The 23061-nt window shown below is 37.7% G+C and overlaps 1 protein-coding gene across 3 annotated transcripts in view; it reads right to left on the reverse strand.

Annotated features, from left to right (window-relative positions):
- Trim44 (tripartite motif containing 44) overlaps window positions 1-23061 on the reverse strand; it is a 109889-nt gene that overhangs the window by 56634 nt on the left and 30194 nt on the right. For all 3 annotated transcript variants that reach the window (XM_010612569.2, XM_010612568.2, XM_033756489.1), the window contains exon 2: window positions 22593-22670. In XM_010612569.2, the coding sequence (XP_010610871.1) occupies window positions 22593-22670 (78 nt within the window). The remainder of the gene's footprint in view (window positions 1-22592; window positions 22671-23061) is intronic.

The raw sequence follows: 23061 nt of genomic DNA on the forward strand, positions 1-23061 counted from the left end.
AGAAAGGAAATCCAACCAGGAAAACCTAGGCAAGAAGACTGAGGAAGTGAAAGACTGAAGGTGGTGGTGGGGTGTTAATTGCTGCAAAACCAGAAAGAAATGTGATATTTTTAGCAGCTTCTGTAATATAGCAATACAATGTCAATGCAGAAGGTGGCCTGTATGACAAGTATCCACTGCCATATAACAAATGCCTAAGTGACATAAACCCTCAGGAATACATATGCTCTTTACAGGTGCTCTCCCTGGTGATAGAAAAAAAGGAAAGAGAAAATAATAAATGTTACTTATGTCCCTAGAAATTCTGTAATTCCTTTTTATTTTTACTGTATATATTTTGGTTTTGCTATGTATGCATGATAGTGATCACCAACCAATGGATTTTTACACTTGAAATGCATTAGGTCTTAAATGATCTATGACCTTCTCTTGGAGACCAAACCTGGAAAATTTTATTAAGGGATAAACTTTTCTGAATGACTGCTAATCTTTCTTAATGGTTCCAAGTGACTAAAAACTGGGAACATAATAAAAACTGACTATTTCACTAGATTGCATATACACATGTGATTCAGAGTTAGGAAGCTGACATCAATCAGGAAAACTGTGGACCAGACAGCAGGAGGTGAGTTAATGTAGGTGTTAAAAATTAAATTTTCTATATCCTGTTGTTTACATAGCTCTTTCAACATGACACTTTCACTTATACAGAGAAGACCACAAATGAGAAAGAATTGAACACAAAATAATCTACCATAATCTATTTTAAAAGTTAAGCCACCTTTCTACTCCCACACTAACAAATAGGTTTTCTAAAACCTAGACCAAAATTCTAAGAACAATCATGTGTATCACAGCATCCATCCAAACTCAAGAGCTCAAAGAAAAGATACTGTGGGAAGCTGGGGAAGTAGAAGGCTAGATGCTCAGTAAATGAACACCTGCTTTCAAAAAGCCCTTTCCACATTCATTTCCTTGCCATCAAAATTCCACCTCGCTAAAAACTTTGCTGTTCTCCAAAAGCAGTAGGCATTTCATATTGGTCTGCTATGTGAAGCCCTGGCATCATTTCCAAGTGGGCTTCTTGTTATCTATTCAGCCTAACAGTTCCACAGAAGTGAGAATGATACTTACTCTCTTGACTCTAACAACATGTGATGTTACACACAAAGAGAAAATTCTACATATTGAGAGAGCTGGATGAACTACCCAATGATGAATCTGGTGATGTGAAAGGCTTTTATGCAGCATCTACTAGTAACTGTCAAATATTTTTAAAGCCAAAGAACTTTCTCACTCTGAACAAAATCTTAGTGTAGAACCTCAGAATGTAATGCAGTAAAGCACAAAGTGGAAACTGTTCTGATTAAAAGAAACCCCTCCCCCACTTTGAAGAACTTCCTAGAGCACTCTACAGTATCTCCAGGGAAATCTCATGTGAGTGACCTCATCCGCAACATAAATGAAATCTTAAAAGGAACCTCCTCCATTTGGCCAACTGACCTCCAAGTTGTCAAAACCTTCAGCCCCCTCACTTACAAGCAAGGAATTGTATCTTTATTACAGTTGCATTAAAGTTAAATATTATGTTTTACTTAAATGCAGTATTTTACTGAAATTACTCAAATATAGCATTGTAATTTGAGAAATTTGGTGGCTTATGTAGGGAAATAACATTCATAAAATCACATTTAGAAAATTTCCTCTGGTACAGCCCAGTGTGCTTTTTGTTACAACATATTACCTGTAATGATCCCTTTCTGACTGGTTCAGGGTCTTCAAGTTCATTTCTTCCTAATTGAGATGTTTCCTCAGTTAATGATTCTCTTGTGATCCCCACTGGGATGTCATTCCCCCAAGTGAAGCTTGGGATAAAGTATTTACATCTAAGAGTTAAATCTTATCCCATGGTACTTTCTATATACTCTTGTATTTAATAATTCCAAACTAGATCAAACCCAAGAGGCACTCAGACTGGCACTTTACACATACATAATTAAACACATAAAACCTTGAATTAAGAAGCTCCTACTTAAAAACAACACCCACTCAATATATCTGACATGGGCTGTAAGCCAGTAACTTCTAGCTTGCTGGCCGGTAGGAAACCAAGGTTTTATTTCCTTTTTTAAATTAGAGGCAGATTATAAAAACGAGAAGCATACTGGCTAGAAAGCATCATGGCTTAAGAAAGATCTTTTTCAGAAATGTACTGCTGAAAAAGATGGCTGAGGGTCAGGAACAGGAAGTTACACAAAAGCAAAGCATCTAAGTTTACAATGATCAAAATTTGCCTATTAGCCAAAATTCTTGCAAGGTTTAAAAGAGGCCACACCAGAAATGATTTTTTTAAAATTGGGGAGTACAAGAAATAGAGAGTGATGACTCTAAATGCCTTTCCTGAAAAGTACACTTCCTCACTTCTCATGTGAATGGCCATTATTTTAAATAGATAACAACAAAACAGGCAGGAAATAGAACATTTTCAATGCTACAAAACTGTCCTCACTCCAGGAGCAGTGTTCTCCCAACTTGCCAGTATCCACATCAACTCTGAAGTTGGGCAGCTCAAAGCTGAGATTCTACATTTATTCTGACACTGTGTTCAAAGAGAGTTCCCTGGAGACTGCAGCCAGGCTCGCAGGAGGCCAGGCGAGGGAAGAGCTTCATCAGCAAGGAAGACAGAGGTCTTCCTCAAAGGAGGCAAGACATCAGGCCCTCTATCTTATCATGTCTGGAACAACTATCTAAGAATAAAACAGCTGTCCACTTTCTAGGCTAGAAAAATTATCAAGTCGCTGAGGAACAACAGCAGACATGAACTCTGACCTGTAGCCTATCACCAACATCTCAGTGATACATCACTTTTAGTGACCTAATTGGGAGCCTGACTTACTTGGGTTTTACAGCAGGGTGATAAGAATGGTAGATATTTACTGAAGTGAACATTTAAACTCTCCCTTTAACCATCTTTCTTAACTTCATTAGAAGCCTCCAGGAAAAAGTAGCTACTTGTATATTCACTTCCTTTAAGCACCCCGATTTTATCAAGGGCATGAGATCTCTATCGCAGTTATCCACTTAGTTACTCCAAGAATCCTCTCAAAGAAGCAAGAATGCTATGTACAGATGCAGTTGTTTTTATTATAATATTATAATATTATTACATTTTTTATTACAACAGATAATAATAAAGACATTAAAATGATGGAAAAGTGGTTATCTCTCAGTAGTGGGATTACAAGTACTCTAGTTCTTAGATTACAAGTACTCTAATTCTAGATTAATAATACCACAATTTAGGTTACAAATTCTGAAGCCAGTTTTCTCCTCCTAGATAAGACCTCTCCTAACTTCCTCCCAGAGGGGATACTGCCCAGAGCCTTGCACCAGACAGTGGGGAATACTCTCTGACTGAACGGCAGGAGCCATCCCTCCTAACCTGGCCTTCCACCAGGCTGAATGAAAAAGAAATGTCCTCCATATCTATGAAAACCTTCTTCTTTTTTTGCATCCCTCTCCCACTGCTTTCCACTATCTAGAGTCATTCTTTATTGCTCCGTTTTAACCTTGCCTGCCTATCCCATCTAAACCCTTTAATCCAGTCTTACTCCTCACTGTACCACTAACTTGCTGAAACAAAATTCTAAACCACAAAGAGATACTGAGTGATTTGAAGAAATTGGTTGGGCTCTGCTTCTACCTAAAGTATCTTCTTGGACAATTTTTTCTCTTTCCTCCTCTCTTTTTGGCCCTATATTCTTAGCTCACTGATCCTGATCTCAAATTCTCTCTTTGACTCATTCAGTCGTAGAGACTACATGTACGTACCTCTCATTTCCTCCATGTTGGTAGTTAGATCTTAGCTCTGACTCACATAGTCTGGCTTGCCTTATATCTTTGACTTCCAGAATCACATTCTCTCAAATAGGAACTGCAAGTTTTAGTCAGAACCTTCCATCCTTTCTCTATTTGCCTTACTTCTTCCTGAAACCATAAATTTTACTATTGTTCCTTAACACCTTCACATATACAACCCTACATATCTGAATCTCTCTGCATTCAAGGTTCTCGCTCATCATAAAAACATAAAAATACATGTCCATATAAACACAAGTACACACATTCATAGTATTAGAGACGCAGGATCATGCTTCCTGGAGGTACTGTACTTGAAGAAGCCTGATAGGCACTTAAAATAAATCTGCTAATTAGTTATGAAGTAGATAGCAACTGTGTGCTCTGAGACAGGTGAGTGATGAGCAAGTTTTAGGGAGAAAGACAGAGATCTAACCACTATGGTTGTGGCACTGCTGTCAAGCATCCTTTCTTTCCAGGGCTGCTTGTTCATGCTGTTAGCTGCTATGAGTTTATTGCCATGACAAACCGATGTGTAACCCAGTGACACAGCATCACACTGGATGTACCTGAAAGAAGTTCACAGGGAATTATGGGATCACTTGACTCAACACTATTGCTTGCTCTTACGATGTTTGTCTTGGCCCGGCACTAGGATAACAATAAAGGCAACAATCACAAATTTCTGAGTACCGTTTTTCCTAAATCTAAAAAATTCTAGGTGACCCACACTGTAGGAATGTGAAAGTAGAAGAATGAGTCCCCAGAGATACACAGGAGTGTACGGATAGACTAAGACCAAGAACATCTTTTCCATCTTGTTTTTCTGTTTTCTTTACAGCCAAACCTAGTATAAAGTAAAAAAGCTTCTGCTTCAGGAGCTACTGTACAGGAAGTAAGAAACAGAAACAGATACTACAAGTTTGAGGAGGCAAGTATATGAATTTATTCTATTTTAAACCTGTTACACTTGAATAAACAAAGGTCTACTCTTACCTGTTGAAGACTAAAGCAATTTTAAAACAAAACTTACCTCTCAACCTCCATTCCAGTTTTATATGCAAATACCTTCTCTGCAAAGCCACATTATTTGTATAGTAATGAAACTACAATGCCAAAATAACTGCATACCAGGAGGAATACAAGCAAACAGCACTGTGATATAGGTATTTTTTCTTCTGTGTCTTCTTTGCAACAGAGGCACAGTGGTCAAGACCATAGAGTGTGAAGTGGTAGAAAAATAATTTTGAGGACTGATATGCCAACTCTATGCTTGTGAAGCTCACAGATAAAGGTGAAAGATTCACCCCAACAAAGGTGAAAGTTTATTCATTTGTAAAATAGTGCAGTTATCATTCTCAAAGGTATTTTTTTTTCTAAGCTTTAAATAAAATAATACATAGAAAGAACCATGTGTACCCTCCAGGCACACAGGACCACCAATAGTATTCTGCTGATCAAGAGACAATAGTAACTGGACAATTACTGTGTTTCTATATGGTTCTCACTGGGCATACACAAAGAGCCCCCAACAAGCTTTCCTAAAGGAAAGAAACAGCCTCTGAGCCTGGGAGTTCAGATTCTACTTTCCCCAGGAAACAAAGTATTTTCTTATACACCTCGGGCATTGAAGAATAAGGTCATCAATACAGAGGCTCCTTGCCTCCATTCTAGTATTATCCTCATGATACAGAAACAAAACACAGACAGAACAGAAAGGACAGGTTATTTATTCCTCAGCATCCACACACAGTCTATGGGCACAGTAGGCTTCTCAACTTCACAGCTTGACTCTTGGCCTATGTCCTTGCCTATGTAGACTGAAACCCTATTCTTTCCCCTTGGGGAGCTTATAAACTTACTTATCCAAGAACCAAAGGGCTCATTAACTATACTTGCTAAAATATTTTTCAGGTCCCTAATGGCTGTGGTAGCAAATGATCCTCCAGCATTTATCTCAAGAATTTCTACTTTGGGGCCTGAGGATGTGGCTCAATGGTAGCCTAGCATGCTTGAGGTCTGGGTTCAATCTCCGGCTCCACAAAGTAAACATTTCCATTTTCAGGGTACTCATTAATAAAAAAATATCATTAATCCTACTTTTGCATGAAATTGAAGTGATACAGGTAACAAGTGCTAGGATGGAGACTCTTCTCATCTGACTCCAACTTCTGTGCTCCTTTCCCATATAAGAAAAGCATAGGATGTCATACTCAACTTAAATTGCTCCCTGAAAATCTGAACAACTTCTACACTGGTATACTGTTCCCAATCCATTCTCTATAGGCAAAAAAAATCACTAACTTCCTACAACTGTTAATACACAATATACAAATCAGAGAAAGGTATCTTTGGTCCTAGGACCTTAGAAAAGTCATTTTACCTAAATCGTCATTTCTTCATGTATAAATGTCTAACTAACTGGGCTCAGTTAAAAATTAAGGAGATATTGCAGAACCTTTCACCTGCTCCAGAAATAAACAAAAGTCATACAATAATAGGGTATTGGACTGAACGGGATTTCCTTTGCCACTTCAAAGATCTAATGAATCTCCTCCTTGGGCTAAATTCAGAGTCCACTAAGATAGAGACTACTACTGTTCTCATATTTTACATTTATATATACATTCCAGCATCTACATACAGAACTGTAGTAGACTGAGAGTTGCATTTTGTAGGTTTAACCATATGATATCAAAGAAAAAACCTTTTTTGGCTGAGCAAACCTGTTTTATGTCCTAACTGAATGAGATGTTGAACTAACAAGAAAAGGGAGGGGAAGGATAGGGGAGGGGAGGGGAGGGGGAAAAGGGACAGGAACGGGGAGAGAAGGGGAAGGAAGGAGACAGCAGAGAAGTAGGTCCTTAAATAAAAGTCTAGGTGGTTTTATCACTATTATCACAGTTAAGTTTTTTATCTAGGTACCCAGACTCCTAAATTAAATGTCAAGTACAATCCAGCACCAAAAATGTAAAGCATGGCTATGGGGGAGTCCTGACAACTCCACTCCCCTCTCCATGTCAGCCATTTAATCAGCCCTCCAAGCTTTGGCAGAGTGCAGTACATTATCAAGTCTCCTGACAGAGCACTGAGAAGGTAGAGCAGGGGGGAGAATGGCATTACAATGTGTTAATTTTATTACACCATCTAATGCTCCATCCCTTTGCTTTCTAACAATGCAGCAGCCCACCAGGCAACTCAAAGCCATGTTCACCTTAGTTTTAACATAGTATGCCCTGCTGGGTGGGGTGGCACACACCTGTAATCCCAGAACTCAGGAAGCTGAGTCAGGAGGATTGTCAAGAGTGCAAGGCCAGCCTGGAGTCCACAGTGAGTTCAATGCCAACCTGGACTACATAGCAAGACCCTGTCTCAAAATAATAAATAAATTAATTAATAACTTATGCTCAATATGCAGTTGGTTCAATTAGGAGACAGAGACCCAACAAGAAAGTAAAGAGAAGGCTGGAAGGGAACTAAGAATCTTAGTAGTATTTAAAATGAGAACAGATGTCCTGATGTGTTTCTTTTGGGGGCATGTACCGGATTGAACTCAGGACCTTGCATTTGTGAGGCAGGCAGTGGAAATACTGAGCTAAATCCCCAGGCCTCCTAATGTGTTTCTTAAATGTGACTTAGCTTCAATTTTTCTTTTAATTTGGCAGCAGGCAGTTTTGCTAACTTCAGAGTTTGCTCCAAAACAATAAACATAACTGCTTCAATGCATTGATTTCTTATTTCTATTGGAAATACATACGGACACAACAGAAGCATACTTCAAAGGCATATGTATCATCCCTGACCTGCGCAAGCACTAGAGCTATGATAAGCATAATGGCAGTACTTGGAGCCAGGCTATGGGAACAGAACAGGACAGCTGGCCAACAGCAAGAAATCCTAACTGTGGAGATTTTCACTCTATCTACTTGCATGCCATTATCACTCAGAGGTATCAACGACCCTTTAAAACTTGTAATCTATAAATGCCATTAATCCTGGGAAGTGTTAATTGATCAAAGTAAGGATCTAGTTATTTATATATACATGGCTCATTCTTCTCAGCAAGACTTTGTAGGGGAAAGCCTCCCTCACACCTCGTGCCCTTTTGCTGCAAGAAAGGTGGTTCTCAGAACTAGGAGAAAGCCAGAAGCAGTCACCATTCACAAGATATTATACTAAGCACTTTACGTGGATTACTTCAGACAATCTTCCTATACAACGTATGAAGTATGCAATTTTAGTCTCTATTTTACAGATGAAAAACAAAAAAGCAAAAGAAAACAAAACCCTGAAAAATGGAGGAGCTGAACACAGGATTTCTCAAGGTTTCACAGAGCTATCAATGCTGTAGCTCACTGAAGACTGGGGGTGGAGGGTGAGGGTGCAGAGCCATAGCTTATTAATAACTAGTACAATGCCTCTTCCCACCAGAGGCTAATATCAGCTTTGTGACCCTCATGCCTGTCTAGACAAGGAAAAGGAAAAACACTACCTCTGCTTACACTTCAAGCGAAGGGTCAAAAAAAGCAGTAATTTCTTTCGCTGTCTCTCAAGAATTTTACTGAGATATAATTCACACATCTTATAGTTTTCCTGTTTAAAGTGTGCAATTCACAGATTTTTTTACATTTAGAGTTGTACAACTATTATAATCAATTTAGAGCACTTTTACCATCTCAAATGAAACCCTGTGCTAGCAGTCACAACCTCCTCCTTCCTTGAAGTCCTAGACAATGAGTTTACTTTCCATATGAACCTGCCTGTTTTAGACACTTCATGTAAGTAGACATACAATATTTGGTCTTTTATGAATAGCTTCCTTTACTTTATGGATTTCAGAATATGATACATCAAAAATATGACTGTAGGAAACCAGAATATGCCACCCCAAAATATTCCTCATTGGTAGATTATTTTGAGCTGATTATTTTACACAACACCCTTTTGTTAAATTTATATCTATAAAGAAAACTGCCACTTGCTAAGGGTGAGGCCCCCCATACCAGAAGAAGGAGGTGATTCTAAGTCACTAGAAATTCTTATAAATGGAGATGGTGTCAATTTTAATTTGCCTAACATCCTTACAACCTTGTGCATCACACTTTTTCCTAGACATCTCCCCATAACCAGCCTTCCCATTGTGTTATTTAAGACTGAATTCTTTTTATTATTTTTTTTCCTCATTGAGTTTACTGGTACATTCTAGGTATACAGTACAGCTATATTCATTATTGGGATCTTGTACCTTTAAATGACAGGTCTTAGTTCTCATTTTTCCCCTTGTTCCTGCCCTCCCTTCACCCCCTCCCCCCTCCCCATTTAAAAAATTTTATTTCCATTTTTTCATTTTTCTCCTATTTTTTTCCTTTCCCTTATTACCTTTCCCCTACCCTTCCCACATTCCCTGCACCTAGCCCTTTTCTCCCCATTTCACATTGTCAATTATCTTATTAGGATCTTATGTACTATTATAATTTTTCACACCAGAAAAACTATTCGGTATTTACACATGTGACTTACTTATTTCACTTAGGAGTATATCCTCAATATGTATCCATTTTCCTATGGATGAATCTAATTTCTCATTCTTTATGGCTGAGTAGTATTCCATTTTATAGAAAAACCACATCTTCTTTATCCAGTTTCCAACTGATGGGCAAATGGGCTGTTTCCAAGTTGCCAGCACTTGGGAAGCTGGGGCAGGTGGATTAAAAAAATTTGTTTCTTTTTTCTTATTAATCTGTCTTTTTAAAAAACAGTCAGTCTCATCTAATAACTACCTTGGTGAAAGCAGAGAGGAAATTATTTTCAGCCCTTATACCGTATTTCATTTTTTAAAAAATTTATTGGTACATTCTAGGTAGACAGTACAGTTACATTCATTACTGGGATCTTGTACCTTTACATGCCAGGTCTTGGTTCTCATTTTTTCCCCTTGTCCCCACCCTCCTTTCCCCCTCCCCTCCCCCCTTCAAACACTTTAATTCCATTTTTACATTTTCTCATATTTTTTTCCTTTTCCCTTGTTCCCCCTTCCGTATCCTTCTCACTGTCCCTACACCTTTGGTCCTTTTCTTCCTATTTGCTAAGTGTCCCATTAGGATCTTGAGTACTATTTTAGTTTTTCACATCAGAGATACTATTCAGTATTTGCATGTGTTCCTTATTTATTTCACTAAGAAGTATACCCTCAAAATGTACCCATTTAACTATGAATGAATCTACTTTCTCATTCTTTATGGCTGAGTAGTATTCCATTTTGTAGAAAAACCACATCTTCTTTATCCAGTTTCCAATTGATGGGCAGATGGGCTGTTTCCAAGTTTTAGCTATTACAAACTGTGCTGCTATAAACATGGGTGCGCATGTATCACTGTGGTATGATTCTTTCACTTTTGGAAAGATACCCAACAGAGGGATGGCTGGGTCAAATGGAACCTCTAATTCCAGCTCTTTGAGGTATCTCCATATTGACTTCCATAGTGGTTACACCAGTCTGCACTCCCACCAACAATGGAGAAGGGTTCCTTTCTCCCCACAACCCCATCAACATTTGTTATTGTGTGATCTTGATAGCAGCCATTCTTTGTGGGGTAAGGTGAAATCTCAGTGTTGTTTTCATCTGCATCTCTCGAATGACCAGTGATGTGGAACATTTTTTCATATATTTACTTGCTGCTTTTATTTCTTTGTCTGAGAAATGTCTGTTCATTTCAGATGCCCACTTTAGAATTAGGTCTTTATATTTGGGGGGGCTGGTTGTTTTGAGTTCTTTATATATTTTAGATAATAGTCCTTTGTCTGAGGAGCAGCTGGTAAAAAGTTTTTCCCACATTGTAGGTTGTCTCTTAGTTCTGTTGATGGTTTCTTTTGCAGTACAGAAGCTTTTTAATAAGATGAGATCCCAGTTGTTGATTCTTTCTGCTAGTTCCCATGCTACTGAGGATTTGTTCATAAAGTCTTTTCCTACGCCAATGTCCTCCAGAGTTCTGCCTAACTTATCTTGCAGCAAGTTTAGTGTTTTTGTTTTTATGTTTAGATCTTTAATCTACTTGGATTTTAATTTAGTGCATGGTGACAGATAAGGGTCTAATTTTAATCTTTTGCAGGTTGAGATCAAGTTTTTCCAACACCATTTATTAAAGAGGCTATCTTTCCTCTAGTGGGAACTGGCAGCTCCTTTGTCAAAGATGAGGTAGCTGAGTGCATCTGGAGCTGTTTTTGTGTCTTCCAATCTGTTCCACTGATCCTCAGGTCTGCTTCTTTGACAGTAGCATGCTGTTTTATCACAGTGGCTTTGTAGTATAGTTTCAAATTGGGAATTGTTATACCCCCTGCCATGTGTCTGCTGCCTACTATGGCTTTTGCTATTCTATATCTCTTATGGTTCCAAATGAATTTTTGGATTCTTCTTTCTAGTTGTGTGAAGTATAGTGTTGGGATTTCAATTGGTATTGCATTGAATCTGTATAGCAGTTTTTGGTAGTACAGCCATTTTCACTATGTTGATTCTTCCTACCCAGGAGCAGGGGACATCTTTCCATTTTCTTAAATCCTCCTCGATCTCTTTTTTTAGAGTGCTGTAGTTTTCAGTGTAGAGGTCTTTTGCTTCTTTTGTTAGGTTGATTCCCAGATACTTCATTTTTTTGGGTGCTATTGTGAAAGGAATTATTTCCCTAATTTCTTTCTCAGTGAGTCTGTTATTTGTGCACAAGAAGGCTATTGATTTTTGGGTGTTGACCTTGTATCCAGCTACTCTGCTGAAAGTGTCAATTAAGTTGAGAAGACTTTTGGTAGAGTTTTTTGGGTCTTCAATGTAGAGTATCATATCATCAGCAAATAATGACAGTTTAACTTCTTCCTTTCCTATCTTTATTGCTTTAATTTCTTTCTCTTGTTCAAATGCTATGGCTAATGTTTCCAGAACTATATTGAAGAGGAGTGGTGATAGTGGGCATCCTTGTTTCTGATTTTAACGTGAAGGTTTTCAGTTTTGGGCCATTTAATATGATATTGGCTGTTGGCTTTTCAAAGATAGCCTTTATTAAGTTGAGACAGAGACAATCTATTCCAATTTTTTGCAGAGTTTTCATCATGAATGGGTGTTGAATTTTGTCAAATGCTTTTTCTGCATCTATCGAGAGGATCATGTGGTTCTTGTCCTTGACTTTGTTAATATAGTGTATTACATTAATTGATTTACGTATGTTGAACCATCCTTGCATCCCTGGAATAAATCCGACTTGGTCAGGATGAATGATCTTCTTGATGATCCTCTGTATTCTGTTTGCTAGTATCTTATTGAGGATTTTTGCATCTATATTCATTAAGGAGACTGGCCTGTAGTTCTCTTTTTTGTTACATCTTTCCCAGGTTTGGGAATCAAAGTGATATTTGCTTCCAGGAATGAATTTGGAAGTATTGCTTCTCTTTCAATTTCGTTGAAAAGTCTGAAGAGTAATGGCAATAGATCTTCTCTAAATGTCTTGTAAAATTCAGCAGTGAATCCATCGGGACCTGGGCTTTTCTTTGTTGGTAAGTTTTTAATTACATTGTCAATTTCACTGATTTTGATTGGGGTGTTTAAAATGTTTTTATCATCCTCATTCATAGCTTTGCTAATTTTTAGGTATCTAGAAATCTGTCCATTTCTTCTGTGTTTTCCATTTTATTAGAGTACAGGTTCTCATAGTATGTATTGATGAGCCTCTGGATTTCTGTTGGATCTGTTGTGACTTCGCTGTTTTCATTCCTGATTGCATGGATCTGAGCCTTTTCTTTCCTTTTTTTGATAAGATTTGCTAAGGGTTTATCAATTTTATTTAGTCTTTCAAAAAACCAACTCTTTGATTCATTTATTTTTTGTATCATTTTCTTAGTTTCCATTGAATTGATTTCTGCTCTAATCTTTATAATTTCCTCTCTGTTCAAGCTTTGGGTTGTTTTTTTGCTCGTTTTTCTAGGAGTCTAAGAGTGATTGTTAGGTTGTTTATTTGAGCTTCTCTGTTTTCCTAATGTGGGCATTCAGTGCTATGAATTTTCCACATAGAACTGCTTTCATTGTGTCCCACAGATTCCTGTATGTTGTATTGGCATTTTCATTTATTTGTAAAAACTGTCCAATTTCTTCTTTGATTTCCTCTGTGATCCACTGATTGTTCAGGAGAGTGTTGTTCAATTTCCATGTGTTTGTGAAGTTCCTACAGTTTCTTATGCTATTGATGTCCAGCTTTATTGCACTGTGATCTGATAATATACAGGAAATAACTTCAATTCTTTTGCACTTATTCAAACCTGTTTCGTGAGCTAGTATGTGGTCTATCTTGGAGAATGACCCATGTGCAGCTGAAAAGAATGTATATTCTGATTTTGTGGGGTGAAATACTCTATAGACGTCTAGTAAGTCCATGCGTTCAAGAGCTTGGTTCAGTTCTAGTATTTCATTGTTGTTTTTTTGCCTAGATGATCTGTCTATTCTTGATAGTGGGGTATTCAGATCCCCCACTACAACTGTATTAGTGGTTATTTCATTTTTCATGTTACTTAATATCTGTTTTGTATAGTTGGGGGCATTTATATTTGGTGCATATATGTTTATGATTGTCATTTCTTCCTCTTGAATTGTTCCCTTTACAAGGATGTAGTGGCCTTCTTTGTCTCTCTTAATGAGTTTTGGTTTGAAATTTGCTTTGTTTGCGAATGCCCCTGCTTTTTTCCATGCTCCTGTTGCGAGGAGAATCTTTTTCCATCCTTTCACTTTCAGTCTATGGGCTTCTTTTTGCACTAGGTGTGTTTTTGTATACAACATATTGTTGGATTTTGCTTCTTAAACCATTCTTCCAATCTATTTCTCTTAATTGGTGAATTGAGGCCATTGACATTGACAGTTATAACTGATATGTACTGACTTATTATTGTCATGTTATTGTCCTTTTGATGACTCTTTATTTTTTGTCCTCTCTTTTTAATTTCTAGCCTTGGCTATTTGATTTGCTCTGTTGGACCTCCTGGTGTTGTGATCTTCATTGTCTTTTTCTAGAATATTGTTTAAAATTCTTAGTAGTGCTGGTTTAGTATTCATGAAGTTTCTCAAGTGTTCTTGTTGTGGAAGTATTTTATTTCTATATCCATTTTGAAAGAAGAGTTTTGCAGGATACATCAGTCTTGGTTGTCGGTTGTTTTCTTTTAGGACTCGAAATACCTCACTCCAGGCTCTCCTTGACCTGAGGGTTTGTGTTGAAAAGTCTGCTGTGATTCTGATGGGCTTTCCTTTGCATGTGATTTGTTTCTTTTCTCTTACTACTTGTAGTATTTTGTTCTTCTGTTGGGTTTCTGGGATCTTGATTATTATATGTCTAGGTGTAGATTTTTTTTTGATAGTGGCTAGTTGGTGTCCTATATGCCTCGCTTACCTGTATGTCTAATTCTTCCCCTCTGTTTGGGAAGTTTTCAGTCATTAATTCTTTGAACGGCTTTTTTAAGTCATTTGCATTTTCTCCTGGTACTTCATGGATTCCTATCAGTCTTATGTTATTCTTCTTTGCATCATCTAGAAGTTGTTGGATCGATTTCTCATGCTCCCTGACTATTTTTAAGAGACCTCTCTTTTCATGGTCACTGTCTGCTATCCTAACTTCTATATCTGAGATCCTATCCTCGCAATCTTTTATTCTGTTACATATGCTTTCAATAGAGTTTTTAATCTCCTGGATATCTGTTTGAATCTGTTTAATGGATTCCATTTCTTTCCTATGTTGGGTGTTCATTGTTTCCATTTCTTTCTTATTCTGGGCCTTCATGGTTTCTATTATGTTCCCAAGCTCATCTATTTTTTTGTCAGTTTCTGTTCTGGATTCTCGAATCATGTCTTTCATTTTGCTCACCATCTCTATGGTTAACTGGGAAATAATTTCTGTTTTGAATTTTTCTAGAGCTTGATTGATCAGTTTTTTTACTTCATTTGCTGTGAGCTCTGAGTGTCCTGAAGGTTCACTATCTGAATTTTTCATCCTCCTTTGCCCTACTGTTTGCCATTGGTGGACTGGAAGTCTGTCTTTGTGGCTTGCTTAAGTGTTTTCTCATCTTTATTTTTGCTGTTGGGTTGACCTTGATTCAATCTCTGGGTCATTAAATCTTCCTGATATCATTGTGTCCCAGCCTTTGATTCTCTAATGACTTATAGACATTCTTATTTTCATAATTAAGCAAACAACTCATCAAATCAATCCCTATCCTTTATCCCTATCGATACAATCAGAAACATAATAGGATCAATCACCACCCTTTAGAGCCCACCACGCCTCTGCAGTGTGCGTTCTAGGATCTAATAGCGGGGGGGGGGGTGCTCAGCAGTGCCCGTGCGGCTACCCTCCTACCACTGTGTTGGTGCCTGCTAGAAACGGCGTGGCTCCAGAGGAGGTCGTGCAGGAGAGAGGGCTCTGAGTCCAAGCCAGGGTGATGATGTCAAACCCTTATACCGTATTTCAAAGGATTACCTGTATTGCAATATATATCTGTACTTCACTTCTTTTTTAAAGTAATATCCCATTGTACATCTGTACACACATACCACATTTTACTTATACATGCCTCGGTTGACAGACATATGGGTTGTTTCTACTTTACGGACAGAATGACTAACACTGCTATGAACATTGGTATATGCATTTTTACGTGAACCTGTTTTCATTTCTCTTTGGTATATACAGTAACTCTATGCTTAATGTTTTGAAGACCAACAGTCTATTTTCCAAAGTGACCGCACCATTTCACGTTCCCATCAGAAAAACATCAGGATTCTAATCTCTCTCAGTAAACTCTAATGAGAAAGTTGTAGAGGTGTAACACTGAAGACTGTCAACATACTGTGGCTCTTACAGCTGGCTTGGTGGGCCTTTTACCCTCTTAGTACATCTGTTTCCTAATCTGTAAAGTGGGAAGACTAGAGCAGGTGGCTCCAGCTTTCTAAATGAGCCCTATTTGGTCACCATATGTAAGACATACCGACCAGTGAGGATTGTGAGGCTATGAAACAGGTGGTTTCAGCTGACTATAGAACTAGGAATCCAATTTACATTAGCTCAGTTTCCACTGCGCCCAACTACCTTTAGACTGCAACTGTCATGTCTATAAAAACAAAACCAAAAGAACTATCTCACAAAATCTGTTCATGCCATTAGAAAAAAACAGAAATGCTTATTGGGTAAAATTTCCATTTGACAGTAAATGTAGATTGCCCTTCAGGATTCTAGTTTTTTAAACCAAGATTCAAAGAAACAAGTAGATTCAGATGACAAAAAGTATATGCATTTATAAGGCATGTTAGGTTAAAAAAAAGCAGAAAACAAAACAGATATACAGATATAGATAGATATACTATTTGCTGTGTAAAAGGCAAAGCAGCATATTATCCCTTTTTTTCACATGTCTCTCAAAGTATGGTCACTAACCATGTACTTCAGAATCATGGAAGCAGATCTTAGAACTACTTACTGAATTATGTGCTCTGGACGAGGCTCAAGAATCTGCATTTAAGTAAGTAATAATGCCCCAAACTTACGATCCATTACAGATAGTAGTGGCTTTTCTTTCTTCTTTATACTGTGGTACCTTGGTTCACAAACAATTTATTCTACAATTGTGGAAAAGATGGCCATGTTTGTGTTTGTGTGGGAAAGATGGCCACAGTCATGTTTGTCACCAGATACAGAGTTTGTAAACAAAACAAAATTTTGTTAAATGAATCTGTTTGAGAACCAAACTGTTTGCAAACAAGAGTGTTTATGAAAAGAGATACCACACCAAAAAGTTTCTCTGGTGTGAATAAACTGCAATAGTACATAAGATCCTAATGAGATAACTGACATTGTGAAATGGGAAGAAAAGGGCTAAAGGTGTACTGGGTAGGGGAAGAGTAATAAGGGAAATGAAAAAAATGTGAGAAAATGAAAAAATGGAAATAAAGTGTTTGTAAATGGGGAGGGGAGAAGAGGGTGAAGGGATGGCAGGGACAAGGGGAAAAAATGAGAAGCAAGAACTGTGTAGAGGTACAAGATCTCAACAATGAATGTAACTGTACTGTATCCCTAAAATGTACCAATAAACTCAATTTAAAAAAAAAAGAAAAGAGATACCATTATACTTGTCTGTATTTTCCAAATTTTTGTACAGACAATAAATACTATTTTTACAATTGAGGGGAGGGTGAAAAGAGAGAAGTTGTTCTGTTTTATGTGGATAAAGGGAAAGGAACAGGGAAGGGGGGGGCTTGTTTTTCTTCTTTCTACTGCCCAGGTGTCTACACAGGATAAAAATGCTTCTGAATGGTGTTCATCCCTCAGAGCCTACCCTGGGCATGAGAAACCACAGGTATTTTTCCCAACTGGTGTCCTCCATCAGTCAGGTCAAACTGCTAAAGCACCTGCCTGCCTCAGTATTTCATTCAGCTAGGGCCAAATGCAATGGAGATTATAGCTCCTTTGCCACCTCCCCACATTTTCTGTTGGAATAGGCCATTCACCAGTCCAGATGCTCTGAGACTGTGTAAGCTGTATGGCTGAAGGATCCTAGTAAAGGCAAGTAAATGAAGAGTAAGGAGAAAATAATTCATAAAGGGTCATACTGCTAGGGATGACAGATGATGTATAACTGCTTCTCTGTGAATTCAACAATAGTAGAGGTAAAGAACATGGACTAATACAAGTCTGAAGCTAAAGTCCTAACTCCCATCTCTTACTAGCAAACTATTTAATCTCTCTTAATCTTAAACTGCTCATCCATAAAACCTAACAAATTCTTATTTTCATGGGGTTGTTATAATAGATAATGCCTATCCATCACTATATGCTAGCCTCATGCTAATAAGCACTGAGGATACAGGGATAAACATAACTCATGCCCTCCAAGATTGCCTACTTACTTTTTTATGAAAAATACAGAAATAGGTCTGTATTTCTAACTTGGTCTCAAGCAAAGGAACACTGTCATATACAATAACTTGATAGCTGAGCCATCTCTACTTTAGTTGATTAAATAACACTTCCTCGGCGAATGCTTCTGTCTTAGTGCAGAACAAGAATGAAGAAGGATGAAGTCTGGCTTGACCCTTGTGAAAAACAGAATACTAACAATGAGAATTACATTATATATTTTGACTATATTCAATACTATTTGTAGATGCAAAACTTACAATTTTTGGCATTCTGATTAGCATAGAACTTTGAGTGAAGGACTGAGCTGTGTTCTGTGCCACTGATATCAGCTATGAAAAATGACCATGAAGTTCTTTTGCAATTATGAAATTCTATATAAATAACTTAAAATAATAAAACAGTTCTAAGATTAGTTTAACTAATTTTATGTTGCTAGACAGATCTTTGGTTTTATGCTTCAGTATGAACACTACTACCCCAAGATGACTGTAAACTTCATTTACTGCAATGTACTAATAAAAATTAAAATTATAAAAAAGAACACTGATAGAGGGTAGAGACCTACGTTGTAGGTAGTCTCAGTAAGACCAGATACCATATTTAATCTCACATCAATCACAGAGGATAATGTAGAGTTTTAAGATGTTTCTTTAAAATAACTTGTTATTAGTATAAATTTGAGAAAAGCAACTGTGCTTTTTAACTGTTTGCTTCAAGCACCAGTTACAGGAAACAATGAAGCACACATCTCAGAGGGAAAGAAATGCAATCAATACATAATAGAGAAAGTGGCTGTTATTAACTACATAATAAGACGCTAGTTTGATTGAGCTTAGCATGTTAGCCTTCTGGTTCAATGCTTTCTGAAGACTAGGCAGGAAAAGGGAGAGGAGGGAAATGATGTGTCTTCTAAGCTTTGGTTTCCTTTGGATGAACTATGGAAGATAACTCTGTACTTAGGAAAGCTATGAAAATAAACTCAGAAAGCTGTAAATGTCTTAAAACTCTAGGTGTATGTGCAAACACACACACACAGCCCTGATTCACTGTATCTATCTTCTATGTAAAATATTATCAGAAAAAAACATGCTGCTTTGCACAATAAATGTTTTTGAAAATCCATCTGGAAAAAAATTTTGCAAACTGAATCTATCAGGTTTATTACTGAAAGGACTACTAACTAGTACTCCTTTTTGCTAACCAAAGATTGCTATTATAAGTGATCTTTTCCCATAATACAGCCACTTCACAAAGATTTGAAATGCCTAGAGGTAGGGCTCACCACAGCAACACGCATGCACAAAATTTTGTGCCATATTTTTCAATCATCTCAGGCTCAGAGTTCTGTCCTCTGGCTCATTCCTGGAGCTGGATTTGATGATTCCTACCATTCCTCTGGCTTAGAACAACCTATGACTGAACTGTGGCATGGGCTTTGGGCTTTGATTATCCTCCTTTATCCTAATCAGTACCCCTTTCCCTGTTTTAGCTTTTGCTGATTTTATTGGAAATGATGGGTTAAGCATTATTTTTCCTTTAGGCAGACTAGATGACTTTCCAATTTATCTCCCTTTCCCATTCCCTATTCCTCTCTCTGCTTGATTTCTCTCTTTCATAATGTACTGTATTTCATTTCCATTTTCAAAGCTGAAATCAGGCTTATTTCCAGGTGCTCTTCTATTTGTTGAAAAGAATGAAAACAAATGTGAAAAAAAATAGCCAAGGTCAAGCACAGTGATTCTCAAAGTGGTTCCTGAACCAACAATGTCAACATCACTTGGAAACATGACAGAAACGAAAATTCTTGTAGCAAGCATGGTGGTGCCTGGGATTCTAGCCACTAGCCTGTGACCTCACTGACACACTTGTGATCCCACCTGCACACTTGAGATTCCAGCTACATAACTATGAACCCAGCTACACGAAAGGTTGAGAGAGGAGGATCACAAGTTTGAGGCCAGACTGGACAATTGAGTAAGATTTTGTCTTTAAAATGAAAAGAGGTTAGGATGCATCAGTTCAGTGGTACAGCACTTGCCGAGCATGGCTCTGGCTCAACTGACAGTACCACAATAACAAAAAAAGAAAAAAAGGCACAAAGAAATGAAAATTTCTAGTCAACCCAGATCAGCTAAGTCAAAAACTGTGTGGGCTCAACACACTATTTTAATAAGTCCTCCAGGTGATTTTCATGCATGCAGAATTTAACAATCACTAGTCTGGAAGAAAAGAAAGCATCTCACAAATATTTTGGATAAAATGAGGCAAGAAGAAGAATTAACTCTGTATTATTAACAAAGAATAACCATGACATTCTGCACAATGAAATAAAGGGGACCTCCAAGACCAAAAGGACAGTACAATTTTGTAAAAAATTTTAAAAATGGAAAAATGTCTAAAAGGTTATACATCAAATTCTTATACTGGTTAACTTGAAGAGAATTCATTTTACTTTGCCTTTATGAATGTTTGTATTTTTCATCTATAAGCACATATTATTTTATTATTTTTAAAAATGGTTAACATACGTATCTTCCACTGGTCTCTGGCAAAACTCGGTTAAAAATTAACTCAGTTTCCAGTAGATTTCAGTGTCTAGACTAATCAAGTTTTGTGCAGCTTTAGGGAATTCAAGAGGAAGTGAGGCAGAGAATACTCAGTCCTCCACGACTCAATCAGTGCTTCTATGTAAAGTCATTGCACCAGGAAATGACAGGTCATAAAGCCTGAGACACACTACCCATCTTAAATAAGCCAACTCAGAAAAGGGGACGGGAAGGTACTGAGGGGAAACAGAAGAGACTGAAAACATAAGGGTTCTTGTGGAAGATTCCAACTTATTTCTAGAAAAATTTTCTTTGTATGGAAATTATATATTTAAGTGGCCTATTTTTTTTTACCATCCCTCCTGACCTAGTAGTCATTCTTCAATTATGTTCAAGGATATACAGCATATGCATGTGGCAGAATAAGAAAGGACCTGAAGATAAAAAGATGGTGAGCATGTACCCACATACCCAAGATCAAATCAGGTTCTTTAGCTTATGATGCATCATGGGGGAATCCTGAGGCTTCCATGGATTCTCCTCATGGGACCACTCAGTCCTTTCACTTCTTGTAAGTTTTCCATCAGATGCACTACATTCTTTCACAAAGGAAGCCAAAGCATTTGACGTGCATCATCTTTCCCTCTTCACTGTCCTGCTAATTACAAGCATATAGGTATAGCAGAAACAGAAAATACAGTTGTCTCCCTTATCATAACTGGTACCCTAGAAACTAGGTGAATTTGCTAAGGAAAGCTTTCAGTGATCCTTAAGAAGTTAGTGGTTCATCTTCACTGAAGGAAAAGCTACTTATACCAGTTTAGCTTAGACTTTCACCTACTCTGAGCTAGAAAACTTGATAGAAGTTATTCTAATTGTTTTTCTATCAAGACACACAGTTCTCTGGTACCCTAACTACACCAGAATACAAGAGATAGTGCTGATGCCCCAACGCTTTCAGTATCACATATTATTTTGTAGATTGGCAATTGCAGCCATCATTTGAAAAGCCTGTCATTGTCTATGGCTCTGACTCATAATGTTCTAGTTTAGAATACAGAGACACAAAGTGATTACATAGTAGAAAAGGGTTAAAACCTAGTGCTTGGTTTGATGCAGGACATAAAGTATAGCCAATGGAACCAGAGTTTAAGTACCACCTCTATATTATACTAGAGTTGAAGCAAATGACCCTACCTCTCCAAGCCTTGGTGCCCCTATCTATAAATTAGGAATAAGATACTACTTTACAGGGTTAATACTACAATCAAAAGGATGTAAGGGGTGGAAGAATGAAGAATTAAATGTTTATGGGTACAGAGATCCACTTTAGGATAATAAGAACATACCAGAGTTAGATGGTGTTGGTGGTTACATAACAATATAAATGCATTAAACACCACTGAACAATACACTTAAAAACAGTTAAAATTTTGTTTTGTGTATTTCACCACAATTATGTAAGGCCCCTACCACAATGCCTGTCTCTTAGCAGGTACTCAAGAAATGCCACCCCATTCCCTTTATAAAGAATTTAGGGGGAAAAAAGGAATACACAAAGTAAAATAAAATTGTTTCTCTTCCCTACTTAATCATGAAAGGCTGTGAATCTCAGGCAGAGCCAGCTGGTCCCAATAGCAGGTAGTGCTACAAATGTCTCAGTTGGAAGAAGAAGGGAGTCTCTGTTAGTCATAATCCCTCCGGCATGTTCAGTTTTCAATCCACCCCCACCCTGGTATGGCACCTCCCAGGATATCAACCCTTCAGGCCTCAGAATATCATAAAAAAAAATCTGGGACACTTCAACCATTTCCCAGAACAGACTCCAGGTCATAAGGAAAAAGGCATTCATGGTGACAGCTGACCCCAGTAAGTGGGGGATGCATAAGACATCAGCACTGAAAATCAACTGGATCCTGTTCCAGTACTCAGTATTATGCTAATCAGCATCTCAGATGCCTTTGGCTGGATTTAATGGACAGAAAGGACTTAAGTCTCAAAAGCCTAATAAAGATTAAAAATGCATTTCTCTGCAGTTCAGGGAAAACAATTAATGATTACGTGCTATAAGTCACAAAATAGACAAGGGAGAAAACAGAGGACTTATCTTCAGGCATATTAGAACACTGTTTCTGAGGGGCAGGATTAATTAGATTTTAATGTAACATTTAGACCAATGATCATTAGCATCTCTCAAACTCAGTGTTTGGAGAACAAATGCTTACCAACACCCACCTAATTCCGAAACAATACTTACTTTAGGGTCTGAGCTCTTGAACTTTAACCTTTCCACCAACTCTATCATAGCCGCCTTCAGTCCACCTGAGTCTTTGCTCTAGAAAAAAGAAAAGTCAAGGGTCACTAGATAGTATTTTGATGCCCTCTCCAACACAAAGCATTTTGGAGGACAATGAAATAGAAAGCAATTTTTTTCTTCTCATCAGCAAAGAGAAATGAACAACTATGGAGCGCTGCATTGGCCCTCTTCCCCTTCTCTACAAAGAGGGTCTGGACATAAATTGCCCAGTGACCTGAAGAGAGAGCTACTGGGTGAAAATTAAATGCAATTTGTACAGGCCGACTTGCTTCTTCATCTCAGATTCAACTGTGCTGATGTTCACAGTGGCAGAGGCTCTGCAAGAGATTTCTATCTTATGGACTACTGATACTTTACTTTGAACTTACTTTCTTTTCTTCTTCTTCTTTTTTTTTTTTTTTTTTTTTTC

This window comes from Fukomys damarensis, unplaced genomic scaffold, assembly GCF_012274545.1.
Source record: "Fukomys damarensis isolate Sample0158 unplaced genomic scaffold, DMR_v1.0_HiC HiC_scaffold_27, whole genome shotgun sequence".
In the NCBI taxonomy this organism is placed as follows: domain Eukaryota; kingdom Metazoa; phylum Chordata; class Mammalia; order Rodentia; family Bathyergidae; genus Fukomys; species Fukomys damarensis.